Genomic DNA, 15518 nt, shown 5'->3' with positions numbered 1-15518 from the left:
CGTCATCGTCGTGGCTGGTGGATATTAAGCCGCCCGTGCTGTGGTATCGCGTGTGGTCTGCCTAGGCCTCGTCCCTCCAGATACGTCACGGCGGTAAGACTATTATTTCTAGCCATCTGCTGGTATCATCTGTTTGGTTCGACGCGTAATCGGCCAAGGCCGTGTGCTCTCTTGCGCCGCACTCCTTTTTAACGCTGATAGGAAACGTCGTGCCGCGGTGCGCCCATGTGGCTTCTAGGCCAAGGAGGCTTCCCAACCCCTGCTGCTGCTGCCGCCGCTGCCTTGGGCGTTCCTCGGTTTCCCCTGTCGTTGTCGGACAGCCGGACTCGTCGGTCGCCATACTGGGTCAGGGAGTGGTGTTGTATATCCTGCTTCCCCCGACAGTTTTCTTCGCGCAACGTTTAGGCTGGAGGGGGTAGGCGGTTAACGCGCTGGCGAAAGAGGGGGTGGTTGGGGGGGGGGGGGGAGGCGCGCTTCGCGACAGCGGGTGGGCGCCATATATGCGTACATGGCGCCCACAGTGGTGCTGGCGCACGTGTAGGCATCCTGTCCCGTCGGTCGGTGGACAGTCTCCTCGTTGTAGGGCCTCGACATTCCACGCGCAGTCCACCGGCGGCGACCGGAATGTGCCTTTTCCCCCAGCCAGGGGGCCTCCCTTCCTGGTCGTCGGACCAGGTGAAGAAGAGCCCACGGTCAGACACGTCCACGCCGGAGCAGGAAAGGGCGCCCGCAGACACCGTTCCTCCTCCCAGAAGAGCTGCCCCGAGAATGTTGCCAAATTTATCGCGTCACCCGGCGCGTACACGACCACCCGCCCCTCCCCCCATCTCGGCGCGTTCTCAATCGCGGCAGCAGGAAATCCTGAAATAGAAAGCGAAAGCTGCTTCAGAAAGTAGGCTAGAGAGCCGCCAAGGAGGAAGGAAGGATCGCCGAGGAAGGGAGAGGCCCCCGTTTTTTTTTCTTTTTTGTCAACGGCGGCAGTGGCGGAAGAGGAGGCTGGGCGCGGGACGATCGAGACCTCGTTCTGCGCTGCGCCGGCGGCGGCCGGACCTCTTCCGACAGCCGCCGGCGAACTTGCAGCGGGAGGCTGCGTCGCATCCCGCACGCTACACCTAGCCGCACCGCTAGCAGCCGGTTCTGGGCGGCGCACTAGGAGCTCGGCGTAACCACGTGCGTACCGCCAACGTTTCCGCGTGACGGCCAGGTTCGCCGAGGCACACCTCGGGCGGCGCGGCCTGCTTCGGCCTGCTCCCGGCTTTCCCTTCCGGATTCACTGGCTGCGGCGATGACCGCGGGCGTTAGCCACCTTGAAGGCCGTCACGAAGACCTTGACCTTTTATCAGAAGAGAAAAAAAAATAAAGCGTGCGGAACTTTGATTTCCAGTGCAACATCACGAGGTAATAGATGTCTCAAGTAAAAAAAAAACGCGGCGATTGGAATGGTACGCTGCGGGCGATTATGTAAGTCGCGTCGAAATTTGGGGCTGACAGATAAAAGATGGGGAAGGTAATAAGGAAAGAGAGGGGGATGATTTAGCCTAAGAAATATCCTACGTAAATTGTGCAGGCGCCTGACAGCAGCGTGGCTGTTCGGCAGTAAGACGCACTTCAAGCTGCGTGCACATGTGCAACGAGGGATCCTCTGCAGATAAATAACACCCAGCTAAAGACATCTCTCTAATAACAACTGATGGTGACTGCGGACTGCTCCGTGGATAAGAATCTTGGCAAGGTTTCCCATTGCCAAATAAACAAATTTGGGCAAGGTCCTTACACGCACGGCGCTTGAACGCCGCGCTGAGATTCCTGGACCTGAAGCTGATGAAATTTGTGCTCATCGCGGTTGCGTCAGCGCCGCCGTGTAAAGCCGTGAGAGTGTAACTGTTACACGGCCACAAATCGCGCGGCCTTATTTGCCTTGGCTTCATTTTTCATTTTCTTACAGCCTGATCCCAGGGTTTACGTAATAAGACCGTTTGTTCGCGCCACCGAAGTTATGCGAAGAAGGCATGCAAATAGGAGCACCGATGCAAATAAGGAGAAAGAATTGAGAGAAGGTACAGACCGCACAGAAGTTATCTGATGTTATATTAGCACGTAACCGTTGCGCTGGAGCAAAGCGAATCTGCGTGGAGTCTTTGTTGATAGCATGTATGACAGCATGAACTGGAAATAAAGTGCCACGAGATAATTACGAAGAGGACGATGCATCATTACCTAAAACATTACTACTTGCTCTTGCGAGGTGTCAACATTTGCATATTCATTGCGTCATACCTTTCGGGCCTTAGTTTTCTGTTCTCACGTTACTGAGTTTGTACCGCAGAACCGGAAGTTTCGTCAACGTGGCGCGTTAACCGCCTGGAGGGTCGCTATGAAAATTGCGTCATTTTTCTCTGCACATAAAGCATGTAACGGGCACCCGGTAGAAATAGGAAGCGTGCTCCTCGTCAGAGGAGGTTTTGGAATGTACGTTGCATTGAGAGAAGCAGGCACGGCAACAGCCATCTGTTTTTCATGCGAGCTTCTCAAAAGAACTTGATCCTGTTGCGACCGAATCCCCCGGCAACCAACATTGTTGATTCTTCTTTCCTGACGGAACAGCCTTATCGCATTGAGGCCTAGCGGCCGGAATGGTGCATGTCGTCTGTACATATAGGTAAGTGCATATAAGGTAAGTGTTATGTGGTTTCATCAGGTCGCTTGTAACTGACGCTCATCTTGAGGTATCGGTGTTCAGCTTGTTCCGAAAATTACCTTGTACCCGCGCAGCTCCCTTTTTAGTGGAGCACGAACGAGTTCGCAAGCGACCTCCACATACATAGGTTGCGGAAGCGGATCGTCTGATTTCCATCGGAGCTCAACAGGATGGTGTCAGCGCAGAGTTACCTACCGTGGAGGAAGGAAAGGAATATGGGCCGATCCCAGAGATTGCGCCGTCTAAAAGGCGAGTCAACGGGACACCGAAGAAAGACAAGGTCTTTCTGGGCGCATTAGTGTATCATGTGGTTCGTTGTTAAGACTGAACTACCTTCGGGAAATAGCTACATTTTTAGACTGCACTATCTCCGGAATCGGCCAACATATTTTGTTGAGTAAAGGCGCACTTCCGGTCCCGGTTTTAGGTGCGCGAAGTTAAAGCGAGTGCACTTGGGTTTAGCTTCAGAATTTTTTTTGCATTTCGTACACAGCTCTACGCTAATTTGGGCGTCTTTTTCGTTCCAAGATTCATTTTGACGCCCTTTTCGTTGTCCTATACGTGCACTAGAAGGCCTCAAATCGCCTTGCTTTGACGAAAGTGGATGGAAATTGTCGGCCACACACCGAGGCCCTGTGAACCTCAAATCGACTTGAAGACTCTAACGAAGGCCCTGACGTCAAAAAAAAGCAAAAAAAAAAAGAACATGAGAAGGGCATTAGGAGGGAGCAGGCGTGACGTCGGCAGTCAGCCTTCGCGAGGCAGCCTCCTTTGACACCGTTCCCTTTCTCTGCTTTCATTCGTCAACTGCACTGTACACGTTGCTTGATTTCGTGGCAAGCTTGAGCGACGCTGGCCGCCGGCGTTGCCGCGTCTTTCCCCAGCGAAATGCCGTTCTCTTTCTGCTCGCCGCCTTCGAGGCCTTTGTTTTTGGCCTCGATAACCTGGAAACGTTGTTGCCGTAGCAAAGGCAATGCTTGCTCCGGAGGCCCCGCACCATTAGCTGTGCATTACAACTTCCGAGCGGCGCAGCAGACGACGAGCCCGGGAAGGCTGCGCGGGGTGATTACAGAAGTGACCGCTCGCCATCACGTCTGCACGGGTGGCGTTGGTTTTTCTACGATTTCTACTTTTTAAGCGAAGCTTCCTCTGCCTCTTTCTTCGACTTTCCGCTGCTGCTGCTGCTGCTGCTGCTGCTGCTGTGGTCCTGCACGCCGCTAACGCCGGCCACGTCGAGACGTGGTTGAGACGTGGCCATGTCACAAGAACATAAAAAGCAGGCGCTGCCGGTGTTTTGTTTAATGACATTTGTTGGTGAGCTGTCATTCTCAAAATTCCGAGGAATAACTTTGTAAAGAACGAAATACTAGATATGCGCCACGTGGAGGGCCTGCGTGGTCGTGGTTCAGAATGATTATTCGCTAAGCGACGCCCGCGGCGTTGACAACGGATTTTGTGCGACACGGGACCCTTAACGCTATGGCGTTAGTGCATGACGGGAGTGTGACACAAAGGAAAGACGACCTGAGAAGCTCGCGTCAACATTTACGCCGCGGAGCGTGTGCCCAATGCCCTCTTGACGCCCTAACTAGGCGTCACCGCCCACAAATGCAGTGCAGGCGCTGCCGCGCTTGTCTCCGTGCTCACCCGCAACAGCAACGACAGTAGAAGGAGGGGGCGGGGATAATGTTAGTGAGGGAATACAGAAAGAGAGGGAGAAGAGGCAATTTTGTGAGCTACAGCGCCACAACCCAGAATGGCACCGAAATGTGCACTTAGTGCCGACGAGGCGAAGGCTCGCTTAAAGCGTCGAGCGGAGCAAGCATATACCCGTGCCACGCGGGTGCAGAAAATGGCATTCACCAGTTGAGGCCTTAAGTTCCTGAATGACATCTTTTTCGGTGGAGCTGCCACACGTCTAAATTTAATGAAATTTGACCCGATCATGTCGGTGACAGCGTCTTCTGAAGTGAGCAATGTTAGGGTATGAATTAAAAAAATAACTATGGATTTCATCATCATTTCATCATTTATTGGCCCTTAAAGACCCCTGGGAGGGGCATTACATACGGGGGGGGGGGGGGCGGAACATCGAACACAACAACGTAGGTCACTGTCAAACATTGTCACAATCAGTGATCAGCAGGATATATACAGAAGAAAAAAAGTATAAAAACACCTTTAAATAAGCATTAACAAGTATAAAAACAGCAACAGTAAACAGAGGCAAACAGAAGCAGGCAAGAATTCTCCACATCATGTTTTCAAATAGGATGTCAGCAACTGCCGGAACTTATATGGATCGCGTTCTATTACAATATGGTCTGGTAATGAATTCCATTCTTCAATTGCAAGAGGCAGAAATGACTTGTTAAATGCGTTAGAGGAGCCGTGCAGACGTAGAATGCTCATGGAGTTGGAGAGACGGCGTGATGTTCGGAGAGGTGGAAGCAGAAGAGAGTCCCGAAGAAAAGGAAAACAGAAGTTTAGCTTAGGAAATAATGACAAACGGGCGATTTTTCGTCTATGCGTCAGAGGCTCGATGTCAAGCGATAATTTTATATTGGTAACACTGGAGTGGGTGTCGTAGTCGGATGAAATATATCGGGCTGCACGGTTTTTAATGGCTTCTAGGCTATCGATTCGGTAAGCCTGATGTGGATGCCAAATTGGGGAACCAAATGCTAGTTTGGTTCGGACAAAAGCTTTGTAAGCTAGACTGCGAATAGAGGGAGGGGAGAAGCTGAGGTGCCGTCTGATGAACCCGAGTGATTTCGATGCAGCAGCTGCAATCTTCGTGATGTGCTCGGACCAGGTGAGTTTGCTGGTGATGTGAATTCCAAGGTAACGGTAAGATTCAACTTGGGAAAGGGTGCTTAAGTACAACGAATATGCGTAGCTAAGGTTAGTGGGCTTGCGTGCTACCTGCATGTATTTGCACTTAGATGCATTCAGCTTCATTAGCCATGTCTAGCACCAGTCTTCAATTCTAAGTCAATTGTTTTTCATTTTTTCTTTCATTTCATTTATTTGGGCAACACAAATACAAGGTTTGCCCGCAAGGTAAGGCAAAAGGAGGGCGTAATCTTCCTGACTAAGGCCTTTACCTCGCTGGAGCAGCAGAAGTAGCAGTCTACTGATAAAACAAAGTACAACTAATAAGACACATAACTTCAAAACTATTTACAGCAAAATTTAAAACACATTGAAAAGTATCAACCGTTTGCCAAATAGCAAACTAGCAATATTGAAGCAACAACTTATCATTGTATGTGGTTATGCGGTGGTACAAGACGCAGTCATCAGCGAAAAGACGAATGCACGATGAAATATTGGAAGGAAGATCGTTTATGAAGATTAAAAACAAGAGTGGGCCGAGCACCGAGCCCTGCGGGACACCACAAAAAACTTCAGTTGTGGGCGAATGATCATTATCGATAACAGTGAACTGACAACGACCGGATAGAAAACAACGAATCCATGTTAATATTTGTGGATCAAGACACAAGCATAAAAGTTTGGCTAAAATGCGCTGATGGGGTACACGATTGAAAGCTTTCGAGAAGTCGAGATATATCAGGTCCGTCTGAAATGAGGGATCTAAATTTAGGTGAAGATCGGCTGTGAAATGGAAAAGTTGGGTTCCGCATGAGTAACCGAATCTGAAGCCGCGCTGGTTGGGAAAAAAAAAGCTGTGGGAATCAAGGTGAGATGCAACTTGTGAATATATTATAGGCTCTAGTAGTTTGCAAGCAGTGCATGTTAGTGAAATCGGTCGGTAGTTAAAAGCATCAGAACGGCTACCTGCTTTAAAAACCGGTACTACCTTACTCAGCTACCAGTCGTCTGGAATTGAGCCGGTAGCAATCGACTGCACGAATATTATTTGCAGAAACTGGCTTGATATGTCCTTGGTGCCTTTCTGTAGCTTAGATGATATATTATCCGGTCCCGGGGCGCTTGAAGCTTTAAGCCTTTCAATAAGACTAATGGTACCATGTGTAGTGATGATAACGGGCGGCATTTGTGAAAACAGAAACTTAGATAGGGGAAGGACATCTAAGGTCGGTTCATTAGTAAAAACTGAGGAAAAGTAAAAATTCATTACATGACTGCGTTTGTCTAGTGGAACTTCGGAACCGTTATCGCTAACCAATGACATATTATGTGATGACCTAATGCCGGGAGTTAAAGGTTTCCAGAATTCTTTTGGATTGGAGCGAATAATGTCCTGTAGATCCCTATGATAAAATTTTCTTTTTGAGCATCGCAAAAGTTTTGTGTAATCGCGAAGACAAGAGAAATACCTTTCCCAACGCAAAGCGCTAGCCGAATGTTTTGCTGCCCGGAAGAGTCGTTTCTTTTTATTTGAAAGCTTTCCGAGGGCATTAGAAAACCAGGGTCTGCTGGCATCGCCTCGAATGCAAACAAGGGGTACATATCGGTCAACGAGTGATAACAATTTTTGTTTGAAAAGCAGCCAATTTTCTTTTACTGTTCTGGAAGTGGAGGACATGCGGACGTAATGAAGAAACTTGTCCAGCTCGGTGATAATATTGTGAATGTCAGCCTTCTTATAGTCTCGGATATATTTGACAGATGGTTGACGAGTAGGGATGCGTACGGACAGTTTGAACAATCAGGTGCAATGATCGCTGAAACCGGGAATTCATGATAATGACTGAATGGATTCAGGGTTCGAAGCAAGAACAAGGTCAAGAGTATTGTTTTGGCGGGTTGGCATGTCAACTGTTTGTGTAAGATTGAAGGTAAGAACACAATTAATAAACGCCTTCGATTGGCCACTCTGCGCCGATAAGTCAAGCCAGTTAATGTCAGGGAAGTTGAAATCACCACAAAGTAAGCAGCTCGCGCGGGGACAGCGGGCCTAGCTGAAGATCCAGTAGGATTAAATACAGTTGGTTAACAAATGAGATGTCGGCGTCCGGGGCAAGATAGCATGCAATTAAAATGATTGTACTGGAAGGAAGTGTTAATTTCAGAGCAAACCTCATGATTACTGATTTACAAGTTTTAACTGCCGTAACAAACAGTGAAACATAAAAGTAAGCATACTATGGCATGGTTAGCTTGAGTTTCTTACTGTCTTTCAGAATCGACCATAGCAACTGTGGCCAATGTATGTCAAATCCGAAGGCCAGAAACAAAATGGCGCCTGCCGCAGCGAGACCATTGCAACGTCGACCTGAGGAAGTTCGTCGAGCACAAGTCCTGACAGCTGCATTGATATGCCTCCGCGCGAAAGATCGTGTGTAACATTGCATGCTCCAAGAGCAAAGAGAAGCTCTGAGACATCAGATCCCCGACTTAGAGCTTCCGATGTTTTCGAACGTGTTCAAATTGGTTGCCGTCACTACCATTCTGGGCACGACAGCCAGATGTCGATGGCGCTTTCCTCGCAGCCAGCGGCGGTTTGAGGACACCCTGCCTAATTTGGGAGGAGCGCATTTCAAGAAATGTTTTCGCGTTTCACCAGCCACGTTCAAGTATATCGTGGAGTCTTGTCGCAGCGGTCTACAACGTGTAGATACTGTAATGACCGAGGCCATTTCTGTGGAAAAAGAGAGTCGTCGTCGCGCTCTATCGTTTGTGTTCTGCTGCGCAATACAGGACGATTTTCACTTGGCCGTTCAACAGTGAACAAAATATAGAAGGAGAGTTCTGTGCAGCTGTTCTGCGAAACCTTGAAGAAGCCTGGCTCAAGATGCCTGCACCCGCAGACATTGAAGACCAGATGAGGGAGTTTCTTGCCATCACTGGGTTCCCACAAGGCGTTCGTGCGCTTCACGGATCCCATTTCCCTGTGTCACCTCCGAAAGAACATGCTTCAGATTAGAACCACAGCGCCAGTGAACAAGGAGAGAAGGATGGACAGTGTTATGGTGTCGTCTCCCTTCTGTCCTTGTTCGCTGGCGCTAAATATGCTTTCCAAGCTAACTTTTAAATATGTCAGTTTCATTGCACTGTCTTTCATTCTGGGTCATGCAACTATTGAATGTACTGCTTCATCGTGAGAGGTCGTGACTCACAAGTGAAATAAAGAAAATTCAGTGGTTTTAACTATGAATTTTATTAACCTTCTAATAAGGAACACTTTCTGCAACAGCTCCGGGCCTTGAAGGTATCGAAAAAAAATAGCGCGCACACACACAAAATATTCTAACGGGAAGAAAAATCCTTCAACACATCAATTAGTTGCGTGTCCCGCTTTGCAGATTCCTCTTCCAACTGGAGCTGCCTTTTATAAAGTTCGAGCTCCTGCATTTTCAAGTCCTACCAGCTTGTCCGAAACTTTTGTTCCTGGACAATATCCCCCACCCCGCCGTCCCTGCTTTTTTTTTTGGCCAGGTGATCTGGCAGGGGTACAGCGGCTTGGGGAAGTTAGGCCTGGGGTGGGCTGGTTGGGGCATATCTGGTCTGTGGACGGCTGGCCAAGCCCATCGACCACCTCTGTTGGCACTGACTCGTAGAACATACATGGTGGTGGGCTGCTTTCGTCGTTTCTTGGTGGTTCCAGGCTACCTAATGGAGCGTCGTATATCCATAACTCATGTTCCTCGCATGGCTCCCCTGTTTCCATGCTTTGGACAATCTGTAAAAGGCTGCAAAAGCATTGCTGACATGAAGAGATCCAGTCACAGATACTGAATGTATATTTTATGGTCGTAAGAACCTAGGTGACACATTGAACAGTTTGATACTATTCAGCCTAGGGTGTTGAAAGATCCGTGCATGCTTACTTCAGAGACTGTGGGCTCTCCACAGCTGCTTTCAACAACAAGACTGGCATCATTTGCTGGCAATGATCCCAAGAATTTATGTATCTTCCAATAAAACTTCCATGGAACGGCTCCGGAACCTGTTGTTCGGTTCTTCGTGTGCAATCTATATGTAAAGAAATGAAAAAGACATTCATAAAAAATGACAGAAGCCATAAAACATGCATGTGTACACTGACGTTGCAAAATTTTATGGGCGCTGACGCTTTCGAACTATTTATTGAAAACAGCAGACGCACACGATAGCCAAAAGTTTCGTGACTAGGCCGCTTGTATTACACGTGCATTACAGAAAAAGTGCGCTGACAGGAACACAACTGCACTACCGTTGCCCACATAATAGACGACCACTGTTTTCATTTCAATGCTTCAGAACAGCACTTAAAGCCACCAGACACAAAGTCCAAATTCGTGGCTGCTCTAAAAACGTTTTTGGTAGTATTTAGTATCCCCCGTGCAGGAGTGTACGGGCTTTCCGAAATATTTACTTTGTTTCCCTGAATGTACCACATTTCAACGAGCATCACCTGAAAAGGCTACATTTACAGCAGACACCCTTCTCGCATAGACGAACACCCACCTGTCCCACGTGCACTACACAACTCCCATTGCTACACAAGCGTGGAAGAAAAAGACGCATACCTGTATTTGTTCCGCAGATTTTTCCATTTTAGAGTCGACATGCGCTCGCGTCTTCGCAATTCCGCAGCTCGCCAACGCGGCTGTCCTGATACCCGCCGTGGTTGCTCAGTGGCTGTGGTGTTAGGCTGCTGAGCACGAGGTCGCGGGATCGAATGCCGGCTTCGGCGGCCGCCTTTCGATGGGGGCGAAAACACCCGTGTACTTAGATTTAGGTGCACGTTAAAGAACCCCAGGTGGTCGAAATTTCCGGTGTAATCCACTAAGGCATGCCGCATAATCAGAAAGTGGTTTTGGTACGTAAAAACTCCCTAATGCTTTTTTTTTTTTAGCGCGGCTGTAATGGCTTCGTATATTTTCCCATTTCTTTTCTGGTCGTGAAAACCGCCCGGGTTCTCCTCCCACAGCCTTATTAGTACATCTGTCTCCTCGTCAGTCCAAGTGGCGCGGAAAACGGGGCGTTGCATTTTATCTTACCACGTGGAGTCCGTAAACACAAAGACTGCATGTGAACGGCCTGCGCACGACGAAAGGCTACCGTGCAACAAATACAACCCATCCCCACGTGACTTTCGTCTGCTTCACAGGTTGCCAACCTTTCGTGCAGCTTCGCTAGCAGCAACAATCCTTTTGTTCTCAAAGATTGTTTAAAATAAATCAAAAGGTTTGTTCACGTAAAAGTACCGATTGTACTTCAAACCTATGTATAAATGTTTTCTTACGGGTTTAAACATTGCAAATACGTTAATTACACTGAGAAATGTTTACTCTCGACGCCGTGGCTTGCGAAGCTACGGCGTCGAGAGTACGCATTTTTCAGTCGAATGAGTTCTGGCGAACGCATTAAATAACGAATGGCATTACGGTGAATGACATTCGACTTCCTCGTGTGGCACCACGCAAATGACATTAAAAAATAAGGCATTAGAAAGGTAATGGCATTTTCTCTGCCCGTGTGGCACGGGTATAACATCTCACATCACGAAGAATCGCGATGCCGATTCTACTCAACCGATTAAGTAGAGCGTTACTGTTGATTCTTTTATTGAGTGGAACGTAACATCGAGGGGGAATTGGCCAAGGTAGGCGCTTGCTTCCTGCTAACTTAATGGACTGTGTTACTAAGGTGTGAATCTTAGTAACTAACATGTATTACTGAGAAGTAGAGCTGTTTCACTGCGCGATTCCGTAGAGAACAGAGCAGGGCACCGTCACATTTGTAGCGTTACAAGGATGGCGACAGCACCTCGCATTTCCATGCTACTGCATCTAAAACACAATAAAAAGACAGCTGCAGCCGCATTCAGGAAGGTGCCGGAGGGTACCACAATAGTAGGTTTCGTTTTGAAAGAAGCTCGCTTTCTTTGGCGGAGGAGGCGAAATACTCACTGGACGAACAGGGTCGGGCACTAAAATGCACACTGCCACCTGAAACTGAACGCCCGCACACATACAAGCCATAGACACGTTATATTTTGCCACGGGCAAGCACTGTCTGAAAAAAAGCAAAAAAAAAAGAACACGAGAAAGAAGGCAAGACAACCAATAGAAAGAACCAAGATCGATAAGTTTCCTAGCCCCGGAAAGGTTAGCAAAGTATGTCAATAACTATGTAATAACTTACAATGTTATTGCGCTACGCACAGCAGACAATAACGGATGCAAGATGGACACTTGACTGGGAGCGAAGATGCAAACTCACACGAACAAGTTTGCGCCTTCGTTCCCACTCAGGGTCCCCCTTGTCCCCATTATTTTGTATACTGCACATAGCGCAATAACACTGAACGGGCACCAAATAGTTCAATTGATCGCACTGTTGTATGAAATAACGATATGAATTAACTATGAAAGAATCAAGATTGACAATTTCCTAGCCCCAGAGAACTAGGAAGCTATGCCAATTTTGGTTCTTTCTGTTAGTTAATTTGCCTTGTTCTTTCTTGGAAATTGAAGTCAGGCGTTTTACGCACCAATGCCACGATCCAATTATGAGCCACGCGGTTGGAGAGGGGGGCACTCGGGATTAATTTTAACCATCTATGGCGCTTTAACGTGCTTGCTCTGCTCTGCACTGTTTACTCGTGCCAAAAAAAAAAAAAAATCCCGTGACCGTGACTTGTGTTTAAGGTGCGAGTGATTTTATTACAACTTCCAAATTGCTAGCGTGCTTCGCTTTCTCTGTGGGATGTTCGGCTGTGTTTATGCGCATAATATTAACTACATTCTAGTGCGTATTCGTGCGTCATTACGCAAAACGCGAATACCTCTGCGTGTACTTACAATTTCGAAGGCGCAAATAAACACCTCAGCGTGTGCATACTGTCGCGACTATCGAAGGCCGTCTCACTTTGCTCTTTAATGGCCCCTGTAGATTCTAGCTAGATATCGCAGGCAAATAGAGGATCTGCATTTTCCACTTGTTAGACGCAGCAAAATATACCGCGACTTCGCGCGAACGCAAGCTGAGGCGATATTTTTTTCTTGAAACGGACTACATGGCGATCTAGGCATATACGCGGCATTTTGCTATAGAGCGAAGGTTTGTTTACTGCAGGAAAGCTTTCCCCCTCGTTTCTACACGCTCAGCCTTCGCGTTGTCGCCCTCAGGAGCCCTTTTCCTTTCCTTTTCGTTTCGACAGCCTCCGCGAATATAGCGATTGTTGCTCTTGCGTCCTCAAGTGCATCGACTAGAACGTTGGCTTTCGGCAGTGAAGAAGTCATATTCGATGACAGGCCGGAACCTTCAGTGAACGTGTCCGTAAGTGCGAATTCGTGACAGGCACCGCGCGCGTCGACTGGACGCGCACATACGACATATGCTTCAAGTCCATTTTGGCCGTCGTTGTGTTACCGCAAATAAAGAAAAGTGAGAACACGGGATGCGTATCTAGAATAAAATACAACCGTTAGCTATCAGCTGTCTATACGAACACAGTGAGAGAAAAAAAGACGTACAAAGAGTTCCCGCGATAAGTCCGATTGTCCTTGCCAATCGTGTGCAAGCGTTAAAATTGCGAACTCAACCGGAAGAGACGAAAAATGGGCAGAACGAAAAACAGCACTGGCGGTGCCGGTTCATTCGAAAAACAGACACTTTTTCGACGGGTTCATGCGGCTATTCACCGCGCATTGGAAAGCGACGGCAAAGTTGATCGAGTGCTGGAGGGGCACATTGCACGCGTCGCCGCTGCTGTTGGCAGCGCAGGTGGACAGGCAGTAGGTGAGGAAGAACACCTGGTCTTCGGAGAAGTCTTCCAGGCCCCGCAGCCGCAGCTCGTCGACGGCGTACTTGCTCTGGTGCTGCGACGCCATTTCGCTTCGGTACGCCGCGTACACGACGGCCAGCCCGGTCGCCAGCGGGAACAGCGCCGACTGGCGCCGCGAGCCGGGCCCTCCGGTCGGGCCGCCCTGCCCGTGCAGGAAGTCGCAGTTGACGCGCCTGTGGTACTCTTCCGACGCTCCCCACCAGGCCTCGTTGTCGCCGGCCTTGCTGACGAACGCGCCGCGGCCGTCGAACGAGCGCACCATGCACTGCGCAAGCATCGGGCCCAGCGACCCGTACCGCATGGAGGGCGCGCCGTCGGCGTACAGGATCGGCGGCTCCATGGCGCCCAGCGCCACGTAGGCGATGTTGTAGTAGTAGTTGTAGCGACTCGCGTCGCCGCCGCCCAGCCGCTTCGAGAAGATGCTGATGAAGCTGTCCTCGCCGATGACCTGGCGGTACGCCTTGGATATGGCGATGAAGTTCTCCACGAACTGACCGCGGATCCTGGGGAACTTCTTGTACAGCTGGTTCAAGTCGATCTTCGAGAAGAAGCGGTCATCGGGCATCGCGTTGAAGCTCAGCTCGTCCAGCTTGGCGATCGCCTTCGCCTTGACGGTATCCTCGATCCATCGGCTGCTGCGGAACTGCTGCTTCAGCTCCGCCTTGATGAAGTCGTAAAACTGTTGTAACGAGGCGCGGACGGTGGAGTTGTAGCGCTCGTATATGTGTCTGGCCGAGATGAGGAGTCCGAAATACGACTGCACGTAGTTCAGGCAGGCCCTCTTCATGGCCATCTCGAGCGCAGCGGGGTCAAGCTTGAGGACCAGCTCCGGCTTTCTGACGATTATCCACAGGTTCTGCCGGACAAACACCCACGCCAAGCCAGTAAGCAGAGACGCCCTCTTTTCTGCGTAGTTTTTCACCAGGCGATCGAGTTTCAGGAGGATGGTGGCGTCCTCGAGCGCCACTGGACTGTACAGCGTCCACCTGAACTGGGGCCCGTGGAGTTCGTTCAGCTGGTCCCGCCACCAATTCGACGCGGGCTGTATGAAGTGCTCAATGTCGTTCAGCGTAAACGTGGTGTCGTTGGTGGCCTCCGGCGGCACGCTGATGGAGGCGTTCATGAGGTCCTTGACCACCGCTTCCAGTTCCGCGTAGGCGCTGTCCGGAAGTCTGGCCTTCAGGTGTCTGCAGTGCTCCCGGACGTTGGCCGTCCACCTTCGCGGTTCGCTCAGGTCCTGCCATTTGGGCGTCATCAAGCCACGTCTCATGTAAAGCGTCTGGCTCCTCTTTCTGTACACGGGCATGGCTCGCAGGTTAAAGAACACGTGAAAGTTCCAGTTGATGCTCAAGTTCAGCAGCAACGTCAGCGGATCGACCACGGCGTTCTGCACCTTCTCGGGCCAGTCCAGGCCAAGGTCGCGCTTAAAATTCTTGAAGATCTCCAGCTCGCTGTCCATGTCGATGCGAGCACCAATGCAACTCTGATAGTACTGGGGCGCCATCGGCACCACGGACAGCTTTGGATCCGCCTCCATCTCCCTCATCGCCATGGCGGCCGACGAGGTGAAGACGCGCGCTATCAGGGATTTCTCCTTGCCCACGGCCTTCCAGGAGCCGCAGGCGAACTTGTAGAAATCGGTGCACGGATCGGCGCTCCTGTCCATGGCGGCCTTCAGTTCTTCGGCGTGCTTCCGGCAATCGGGAGTTTCGCAGAAGCCCACGACGGGCTCGTAGGCGAGCCATCTGCCGAAGAGCAGCACGACAGCGGCGACAGCCATGGCTGCCAGGAACAACGCGATGGCGGTGTGCGTGTTTGCCCTGTGCGAGCTTAGACGTAAAGAACTAATCTGCATACGATGGAAAGAAGAAAAGAAGCATGACACCAGTTGCAACCAACTTGTTACAATTAAGTGATGCTTTCTTGAATTGTTTCGACAGATTTTTTTGCAGAGGGACACGTAATTATGCCTAATTGTAATTAAAGGACCCGTCACCAGGCCTGGCCATTTTGAGCAGACGAGCGCAGTGCATACAATGCGCACTAACTATCGGTTCTGCTAAGTATTACGCTCCTGGGAGCCGCGGAAAGAGTTTGAATCCAAGCGCCGTT

The 15518-nt window shown here is 49.7% G+C and overlaps 1 protein-coding gene across 1 annotated transcript; it reads right to left on the bottom strand.

Annotated features, from left to right (window-relative positions):
- Positions 1–13215: 13215 nt before the first annotated feature.
- Positions 13216–15186, bottom strand: LOC142586290 (neprilysin-1-like). Its single transcript, XM_075697537.1, has one exon. The coding sequence runs from the start codon at positions 15184–15186 to the stop codon at positions 13216–13218; it is 1971 nt and encodes a 656-aa protein (XP_075553652.1).
- Positions 15187–15518: the final 332 nt, after the last annotated feature.

Source organism: Dermacentor variabilis, chromosome 6 (genome assembly GCF_050947875.1).
Source record: "Dermacentor variabilis isolate Ectoservices chromosome 6, ASM5094787v1, whole genome shotgun sequence".
Lineage (NCBI taxonomy): Eukaryota > Metazoa > Arthropoda > Arachnida > Ixodida > Ixodidae > Dermacentor > Dermacentor variabilis.
Note: the sequence above shows the minus strand (reverse complement) of the source record. Positions and strands in the feature narration are given on the sequence as shown.